The 10,038-nt window shown below is 45.9% G+C and overlaps 1 protein-coding gene across 1 annotated transcript in view; it reads left to right on the forward strand.

The window, feature by feature from the left end:
* RPGRIP1 (RPGR interacting protein 1) overlaps positions 1 to 10,038 on the forward strand; it is a 90,607-nt gene that overhangs the window by 23,558 nt on the left and 57,011 nt on the right. Inside the window, exon 6 of the mRNA XM_037744282.1 lies at positions 389 to 494. Coding sequence (XP_037600210.1) covers positions 389 to 494 — 106 coding nt within the window. The remainder of the gene's footprint in view (positions 1 to 388; positions 495 to 10,038) is intronic.

Here is a 10,038-nt window from a genome sequence, read left to right on the forward strand (position 1 = left end):
AGAGCGAAACTCTGTCTCCCAAAAAAAAAAAAAAAAAAATATGATATTCAAACCTCATTCATTTCTCAAAGGAAACAAGGCTGAGACCTAGCTTGACATTGCAAGGTTTATGGAAAATTATGAGCACCATCATTTAAAAAGTTATTATCTTTTCTCAGAAGACAAGTTTAAGGTTAATGATCTCTCTATCAAATCTTGGCTGGTGTGAGGAAAAATGGGAGAAAGGAGATTATTTACTAGAGTGTACATACACCACATACTTTTGTTCTATTACGGGGAAGAGGGGAAGGCAAGAGACAAGAGGGAGGTATTCTTATTGGGCAGTCAAGGAGAAGAGGTTTTTAATTCTACCCGTGTTCAGACAGAATAATTCAGCACCTTTCTGCAGAGCTTCCATTAAAGAGAAGGTAGAGCTGATTCAACTGAAGAAGCTCTTACATGAAAGAAATGCCTCATTGGTTACGACAAAAGCACAATTAACAGAAGTTCAAGAGGTGAGTTGCCATCAGCTATGCTTTCTTGGTTGGGGGGAAACCCCAGTTAATTAAGAGACTTATTTTTTTTCATGAGAAATCAATTCAGAAGGATTAAATTACTTGTCTAAGGTCACACAATTTTTTTTGTTTTGTTTTTGTTTTGAGACAGACTCTGGTTCTGTTGCTAGGCACCAGGCTGGAGTGCAGTGGTGCAATCTGGGCTCACTGCAACCTCCGCCTCCCAGGTTCAAGCAATTCTCCTGCCTCAGCCTCCCAAGTAGCTGGGACTACAGACGCACACCACGATGCCCAGCTAATTTTTGTATTTTTTTTTTTTTCCAGTAGACACCATGTTGACCAGGATGGTCTGCATCTGTTGACCTCGTGATCCTCCACCCACCTAGGCCTTCCAAAGTGCTGGGATTACAGGCGTGAGCCACACTGCCCGGCCACACAATTTATAAGTGATACTCAAATCCAAGCCTTACAAACTGTCTATTCGTTTCCCAGTATTTTCCATTTTTCTATTAAGGCTCAAGCTCTGTCTGTTAAGGTGAAATAAAGTAGAGTTAACTTGTGTCAAGGTTAAGGTCCCCCACCAAGACCACAACCAGAATGTGATTAAATTAGAAAGCCAAGAGCAGTCACAGGGGAAGGGAAGGAAACTAGCCTTTTACTTAGCACTTTGTATGAACTGGACTCTGTCCCAGATACTTAGTCATGATCTTTTTCTAAGCCTGACAACTGCCCTAAAGGTAAGTACATTTAGCAGATGAGGAAATTGCATCTCTGAGAAGTTAGGTAACTTGTTCAAGTCACAAGCGATAATAAGGAGCAGAGCAGAATTTGAATCTAAAATGGCACCAAGGCTCTTTTCTCATCACACATTAGAAACTGATATCTGAATGGTAGAAATAGCGTATCAATAGTCTAAGGTCAGCACCATCCTTGTGTTTGTCTTTGTGTGTGTGTGTGTGTGTGTGTGTGTGTGTGTGTGTGTGTGTGTGCGTGCACGTGCATGCGCACACACCATCCTTTTATTGAAAAATGTTTATCGATTACCAGGAATTGCAAAGCACTGGGATACAAAGATTACGAAGATAAGTAAGATAACATCTACCTTCAAGTTTATAGGAGTGAGAACAAGTAAATTCTACCATCCTACTCCAAGAATGGTATGGAGTTAGAATTTTTTTTTTTTTATCTGTATGCAGGGTATGGGCAGGACAGGGTAGTCAGACCCACCACTGGGTGAGGTGTTGATATGGCTTTGAGTAGAGGAACAGCAGGGCTCTTGTCTCACAAGAATTAGATAAAATGACATGGGCACACATGGAGTAGTGGTTTTAAGGACCGGAGAGTTCAATATGCAAGAAAGAAGGGAGAAGAAAGATGGAAGAAGCTCCCTTGTACAGAGGCAGGGAGAAAGGCTCCAAAGCTGAGAGAGGAGACCCCATGTGCTGGGAAAAGTGGCTGCTTATGAGTAGGCTGGAGGAGGTGGTAGTTTATTTGCATAGGTTTCAAGGGATTGGTTTCAGCAGGTATGTTACTCACATAGCCTGCAGAAAAACTGGTCCACCCACCCTAGCCTTTTAATATGCAAATGAAGGGTGCCAGGATGTTCTACATAGGGACATGTGGGGGTGACCACGTTGCCAGATACACATGGGGGCAAGGGCAGGAAGAAGAGGGTGGGAATTGCCATGTTTGGGTGGACCCAGTTCCTAATGGCCTATATTTGCATATCAAAGGTTGCCAGGGATTTCCTGCTAGACAAGAAACATTTCTGGAGCTGCTTTAAAGGACATGAAAGATTTCCAAGGGCCCCTCTTCCTCTCTCTCTGCCTAAAATTATTTTTCAATAACTCCTATAACAGTGCCAGATCAGGAAAGGATTAATGGCTGGGTGTGGTGGCTTGTGCCTATAATCCTATCACTTTGGGAGGCCAAGGAGGAAGGATCACTGAGCTCAGGAATTCAGACCAGCCCAGACGACACAGTGAAACCCCGTCTCTACCAAAAACATAAAAATTAGCCGGGCATTGTGATGTGTGCCTGCAGTCCTAGCTACTCTGGATGCTGAGGCAGGGGGATTGCTTGAATGCTTGAGCCCAGGAGGCAGAAGTTGCAATGAGCCAAGATCCTGATTCTGCACTCCAGCTTGGGTGACAGAGTGAGACTGTCTCAAAAAAAAGATTCATAAAGGAATAGACTTGTGAGTTAAATGCTGGAATACTAAAAGATTTGTATGTGTTAATAAGTGTGCAAGAGAGGAAGGGCTTTCCATGAGAGCAGAGGTGAGAAACATCAGGAACCTGGTCATGGAGGATACACTAAACATTTTTCTTGTCATTAAAGATAGAACAGGCCAGGTACAATGGCTCACACCTGTAATCCCAGCACTTTGGGAGGCCAAGGTGGGCAGATCATGAGGTCAAGAAATCAAGACCACCCTGGCTAACACAGTGAAACCCTGTCTCCACTGAAAATACAAAAAATCATCCAGGCATGGTGGCACGCACCTGCTGTCCCAGCTACTGGGGAGGCTGAGGCAGGAGGATCCCTTGAACCCAGGAGGTAGAGGTTGCAGTGAGCTGAGATTGCACCACTGCATTCCAGCCTAGGTGAGTGAGGGAGGCTGTGTCTCAAAAAGAACATACTAGGAATTTAGACTTTATCTGCAGACAGCAGAGAGCTGTATGAAACAGTTTAAGTATGACATCTATTTTTTTCTCACAAAGGTTACTTGTCTTTTTTTTTTTTTTTTTTTTTTTTTTAAAAGAAAGCCCAGTGTGGCGGCTCAGGCCTGTAATCCCAGCCCTTGTGAGGGTGGATCACCTGAGGTCGGGAGCTTGAGACCAGCCTGATCAACATGGTGAAACCACGTTGTCTTTTTATATTGGTAATATAAAGGAAAAAGTGAAGATTGGAAGCAGTGGAATATTAGGAAGGCTGGCACAGAGGGGTGATGGGGCAATGTTTCTCAGGGCTTCTTAGAGAGGGATTGGGGGTGGCTCGGAAACCTAAAAATGGGAAAGAATTTAGACTGCTGGAAGATCTTGAGGCAAAAGTTGATACTGTGGGGTGGTTAGAAGGAGCATTTGTCGTGTTGACTGATTGGTTATTGCTTGTGTACAATTTTGTGGGAATTGAGAGATTAATCAGAAAATAAGAAAAAATACAGGTATCAAAGGATTAAGGATTAGAAGAAACTATGACTCCAGTTAGAGTGTTCAGCTAGGTCCAGAATAACCATTTGCCTGATAAGCCAGCTTTTGGGTTCTGTCTTTTAATTTATTGATGGCATCATATACAAGACCGGACTGATTTACATAAAGACAATTCTTCAGTTAGGATTAGGCAAAGACCTTTTTCAGCAGTCAGTAAATCAAGACCTCTGCGGTTCTGAAGGACAATTGTGGTTAGGGAATTTACTTGAGCTTGAAGAAGGGAGAGTGATTGAGTTAATTCTGCAATGCTAGCAGAGAAATCATTAGAGAGGCTACAGAAGGTGACAGTTGAAGTGACAAGGCCTGCTATGCTTGTGCTGAGTGCAGTAGTCATTCCTAACCCTACAAGTAAAGGGGATCAATGGAATGACCCACTTGTGTCGTGTTGGGACCACAAAGGGAACAGGGAGGCTTTCATCCCCGTTGGCAAACTGAATTTTGGGAATGAGGAAAGCTAGGGTACAGGTTACCTGTCCAGTTGGTAGGAAGGCAGATGTAAGAAGAGACACAGGAAAAAAAAGTTCTTGGCTGGTGGGGTACGGTGGCTCACGCCTGTAATCCCAGCACTTTGGGAGGCCGAGGTGGGTGAATCATTTGAGGTCAGGAGTTCAAGAACAGCCTGGCCAACATGGTGAATCCCCATCTTCAAAAATACAAAAATTAGCTGGGTGTGGTGGCTTATGCCTGTAATCCCAGTTACTCAGGCTGAGGCATAAGAATCGCTTGAGCCCAGGAGACAGAGGTTACATTGAGCTGAGATTGCATCGCTGCACTTCAGCCTTGGATGACAGAGTGAGACAATGTCTCAAAAACAAAACACAACAGATCCCTGGGCCCCATCTCAGATTCCCTTTCAATTATTTGGGGATAGAATTCGGGCAGTGTAATTTTAAGATCTCTCCAGGTTATTCTAATAAACAACTAGACTGGGAATCAAGGAGGTAGAGTGGAGTGAGCCCAAATCCTCCCCAGTATCTCTTTCAAAGAAAACATGAGCTGCTAGGTTCAAGAATAATCTTTCTTTTTTTTATGTTTTTTATAAACAGGGTTTCACCATGTTGCCTGGGCTGGTCTCAAACTCCTGACCTCAGGTGATCCGCCTGCCTCGACCTCCTAAAGTGCTGGGATTACAGGCGTGAGCCACCACACCTGGTCTATTTTTTNAAAAAAAAAAAAAGTCTTGGAAGTGTAAATTGAAAAGGTGAGAAAGTGTTCTGGCGGAGGCTGGGGCTTTGTACCCAGATACCAAGGGAACCAGCAAGGGCTGCAGCTGTTGAAGGGTAACTGGACGTAGAGCTCTTGTTTTCATGGTGTATGAGAAAGCGTGTGGTATCTATAAGTAACCATTTACTTTCACTAACAAGATTGGGTATGAGCAGACAGGAAGAAGGGTCTGGAGGAGAGTCTGAGGAGCAAGGGGAGGGCAGCCAAGGATGGAGTGAGAGACAGGGTGAATGCCTACCTAGCCAAAAACTGCGATTGGTACTTTTTAAGGCTGCTGGTAATAAGGGAGGGCTTTTCTGTAATGTGCAGTTTGTATGCTCCTATTTTTTGGTTAACTTGGGTAGTAGGGCTCTTGAGGTGAAGTGTAAAGGAACACAAAGAGTGTGGGAGATAGTCATGGGGTTCAGGGTTTGCGTTATTAAGTGAAAGGCTGGGTTGAAGTCAGGTCCAATAGCAATGGTTATTTTGAGACTTTCAATTAAGAGCATAGATGGGTGTGGTGGCTCACGCCTGTAATTCTGGCACTTTGAGAGGCCGAGGTGTGGGCGGATCACAAGGTCAAGAGTTCAAGACCAACCTGACCAATGTGACACCCTGTCTGTACTGATAATACGAAAATCAGCTGGGCATGGTGGTATGCACCTGTAATCCCAGCTACTCAGGAGACTAAGGCAAGAGAATTGCTTGAACCCTGGTGGTGGAGGCTGCAGTGAGCTGAGATCATGCCACTGCACTCTAGACTGGGTGACTGAGTGAGACTCTATCTTTTAAAAAACCACCATAACACATGTATACCTGTGTAACAAACCTGCATGTTCTGCCCATGTATCACAGAACTTAAAGTATAATTAATAATAAAAAAAAAAAAAAAAAAAAAATGCATAAAACTGGAGAAGGTGAGGGGCTGAAAGTAAGTATGTGAGTTGTGAAGAGGAAACTAAACTTTGGAGGCTGTGAGAGCTATAGAGGAGGGTAAGTGGGGCATAGCCTGGAATTTTAAAGGATTTTAAGAGTATCAGGGTGGCAGCTGCTGCTGTGCATAGGCATGAGCGCCAGCCCAGACCCTGAGGTTGTTTGGATAAAAAGGCTACAGGCCATGCGCCTGGCTCCTGTGTAAGAATTCTGATGACACAACCTTTTATTTCTGCTGTGTAGAGAGAGAACTCTTGAGAGGAGTTGGGGAACACTAACGTAGGAGCAGTCTTGAAGGCCTTTTTTAGACAATGCAAGGAAGAATGGGGGAAGGATTTTTGGCCTATGGGATGTAAATTTTCTTTTGTAAGTTTATAAAGTAGTTTAGTTAGGAGGGTAAAACCTGGTATCCAGAAGCCAGAGTATTCTATAACGCCTAGGAGGGAGAGAAGCTGTTCAGTGGATGGGGTTGGGGTTTGGGAAATCAACTGGATACGGTTGGCAGGGAGAGTGTGTGTGTGCTGGTGAAGGATTATACCGAGATAGGTAATGGATGGGGAAGAAATTTGGGATTTAGAAAAAAGCATTTTTGCTGAGTATGATGGCTCATGCCCGTAATCCCAGCACTTTGAGAGGCTGAGGTAGGTGGATCATGAGGTCAGGAGAGCAAGACCATCCTGGCTAACATGGTGAAACTCCGTCTCTAATAAAAATACAAAAAAAAAGCCAGATGTGGTGGCACATGCCTGTAGTCCCAGCTATTTGGGAGGCTGAGGCAGGAGAATTGCTTGAACCCAGGAGGCCAAGGTTTCAGTGAGCTGAGATTATGTCACTGCACTCCAGCCTGGCAATAGAGCAAGACTTCATCTCAAATTTTAAAAAAGCATTTTTGAGGTCAAGAACAAAATAGTGAGTTGTGGAGGTGGAGGTTTCAGTGAGCTGAGATTGAGCCACTGCACTCCAGCCTGGCAACACAGGCTCTGTCTCAAAAAAAGGAATTTTTGAGGTCGAGAACAAAATAGTGAGTTGTGAAAGGCGGTATGGAAGATAGGCGGGTTTAGAGGTTTGGTACAGCCGGGTGGATGGAAAGTATAATCTGATTGATGAGGCGGAGGTCTTGGACTAGTCTGTAGAATTAGTCTGGTCTTTGGACAGGTAGGATAGAGAACTGTGAAGAGAGCTTGTAGGAATTAAAAGGCCATGTTGCAAGGGATGGGGTTATGGTGCTGCGCTGGGTAAGGGTGGTTAGGGTTCAAGGGGATGATGGTGAGTGACTTGTAGCAACAGATGGGGGAGGTGGTGTCCCACACCCTAGGGTTAAGGTAGGGAGACATAAGGGGAGCTATTGAGGAAGGTGTGGGTTCAGGGAGGAGGATGGCAATGAGGTGTGGCTATAGTCCAGGAACAGTTAAGGAGGCAGACCATTTTGCTAGGATATTTCGGCCTATCAGGGGAACTAGACAAGTGGGGATGATTAGGAAAGTATGTGGAAAGGAGTGCTGGCCTAATTGACACCAGACTTAGGGAGTTTTGAGAAGCCTGGAGGCCTTGCCATCAATTCCCACAACCGTTATGGAGGCCAAGGAGACAGGTCCTTGAAGGCAGCATAGGGTGGGTGGCCTCTGTGTTAAGAAGGGGATGGACTTTTACCCTCCACCATAAGAGTTACCTGAAATTCAGCATCCGTGATGGTCCACGGGGCTTCCAAGACGTCTGGACAACATCAGTCTTCAGCTGCCAAGCCGATTCAGTCTGGGAGCTTTGGGTTGGAGCTCCAGGAGCTCTGGGAGCTTCAATGTGAGTTAGATGGTCCAACTTTCCATGGAGGTCCCGCACAGGCAGGGCAGGGCTTAGGAGGAATCCTGGGTTGAGGGCATTCCTTGGCCCACTGGCCGGGTTTTCAACACTCGAAGCAAGGTCCGAGAGGGGTGGCTGGATGCTGCAGTCTTTTATGAGCCAGTGGTGTGGCTAGAGTTTGTCTTACGGCAGAGGCAAGCATCTGTAGTTCTGGGATGTGCTGCTGCCGGGAAGCCCCTTCCCTATTACTGAACACCTTGAAGGTGAGATTGATTAATTCCCATTTTGGGGTTTGAGGGCCAGATTTTAATTTCTGTAGCTTTTCAGTATCTGGCTGGCTGGGCACAGTGGCTCATGCTTGTAATCCCTGCACTTTGGGAGGCTGAGGTGGGCGGATCACCTGAGGTGTGGAGTTCAAGACCAGCCTGACCAACATGGAGAAACCTGCCTCTACCAAAAATACAAAATTAGCCAGGCGTGGTGGTGCGTGCCTGTAATCCCAGCTACTCGGGAGGCTGAGGCAGGAGAAGTGCTTGAACCCGGGAGGTGGAGGTTGCAGTGAGCAGAGATCACAACACTGCACTCCAGCCTGAGCAACAAGAGTGAAACTCTTTTTTCCCCCCCCCCCTCAAAAAAAAAATGTCGGGGGCTGATTATGTGATAAAATGCATATTAAGCATTCTTCATGGGTGAGAGAAGAAGTTAGGATGACATTTAAATCACTCCAGGTGAGATTATAGGACTGGGTTAGGTATTGGAGGATCTGATGAAAAGCAGCCTAACCTTTGGCCAATCTGGAAAAGGTTTGATAAAGAGAAAGGAACGTGTACCCTAACTATGCCTTTGGCTCCAACCACCTCTTGAAGGGGGAATTGTTGGGCAGGGGTGGAGGAGTTAGCTGCAGGACTAAACTGTAAGCTGGACAGGGTGTGAGGTGGGAGGTGACAGAAGGGGCATAAGGAGGTGTGGGGTATGGGAAGAGGAAAAGGAAGAAGCCTGGGGGCAGGGGTTGGGCCTGGAATTGGGGTCTGGTTTGGACAGGTGGGGAGGAGAAAGGTCAGAAAGGTCCATGGACAAGAAGGATTCTGGGTTACCTGCAGAGGCAGGAGGGGGCGGATGGAAGGGGAGAGGAGCAGAGATTAGGGTGGGATTAGAGTATTAAAAAATGCCTGGATGTCTGGTACCTTAGACCATTTGCCCATTTGTTAACAAAAATTGTTTAGGTCTCACAGAATAGAAAAATTGAAAGTGCCATTTTTCTGGCCATTTGGATAGAGGTCAGGCTGTGTTACAGAGACATTTAGGTTTCAGATTGGGCAACAGTTGAAGAGGTTGTAGATTTTTTTTAGGACAAAGGCTAGAGGTGAGGATTGAGGAATGGAGAGCTGAGTGTTTCCCATAGTGAAGGAGGTAAGTTTTAAGGAAAGGAGTAGAGACAAGGAGGAGCAAGCAGCTACCAGCGTTTTCAGTAGGCATCCCTGACTGATTCCTGGGCTGTAACATGGGTGAGTGATCAAGGCAGGTATCCCCACAATTGACCAGACACCAAGGGAAGAGTCTTGTCTTCCCGTGTCCATGACCAACGTCAGAGTTCTTGAGCTAGAGGAAGAGACTTGTCTCCTCCGGCTCCACATGGATAAAGACTTTCTCTCCTCTACTAGAAGGAGAAAGATTTAAAGGGAAAGAGGGAGAGACTTGTCTCCTTGGGATTTGAAGAAAAAGAGAGAGAGAGCAGGGGGAGTAACTTGTCTCCTATTCTCTAAAGGAAAAGAGAAAGGCGGGGAGACTGCTTACCCGATCTAAAGGTGGCGAGAGAGCTGTTTGGCATGCTAAGCGTGAGCTGCTGGTCTGGTCTGGTGTGATGTGTTTGAGGTCTCAGGTGGGTCTCTTCACAGAGGGAGAGGGGGACAGGGAGCTGGTCTCCCCGAAGGAGTACCCCCTGTCCTGGGTTTCAGCACCAAATGTTAAAACATTCATTCTGAATGAAGTGACCCCCCAAACAGGCTTTGTGTGAGCAGCATAGCTGTTTATTCTTCTGGTGCAGACGGGCTGTAGGTTTGCAAGCTGGTAGGGGAGTCCTAGGGTGTGGAGTCATGAGGCTGGCCAAGGTCGGTTACAAAGTCCAAAAGCTTTGTCAATTGAGGCCAGAACAAAAAACAATAGAAGAATGTCTCAGGTTTGTTAGACACCACAGGGGTTGATACTTTCTTCCAGGATACTCAGCTGGATGTAAGTACAGGTCACAGAAATTACCACGCCATTCGTGGTATGGTCAGACCTTACACCTGTCTCTACTAAAAATACAAAAATTAGCCGGGCATGGTGGCAGGTGCCTATAATCCCAGCTACTTGGGAGGCTGAGGCAGGAGAATCGCTTGAACCCAGGAGATGGAGGTTGC

Source organism: Cebus imitator, unplaced genomic scaffold (assembly GCF_001604975.1).
Source record: "Cebus imitator isolate Cc_AM_T3 unplaced genomic scaffold, Cebus_imitator-1.0 Scaffold170, whole genome shotgun sequence".
Taxonomy (NCBI): domain Eukaryota; kingdom Metazoa; phylum Chordata; class Mammalia; order Primates; family Cebidae; genus Cebus; species Cebus imitator.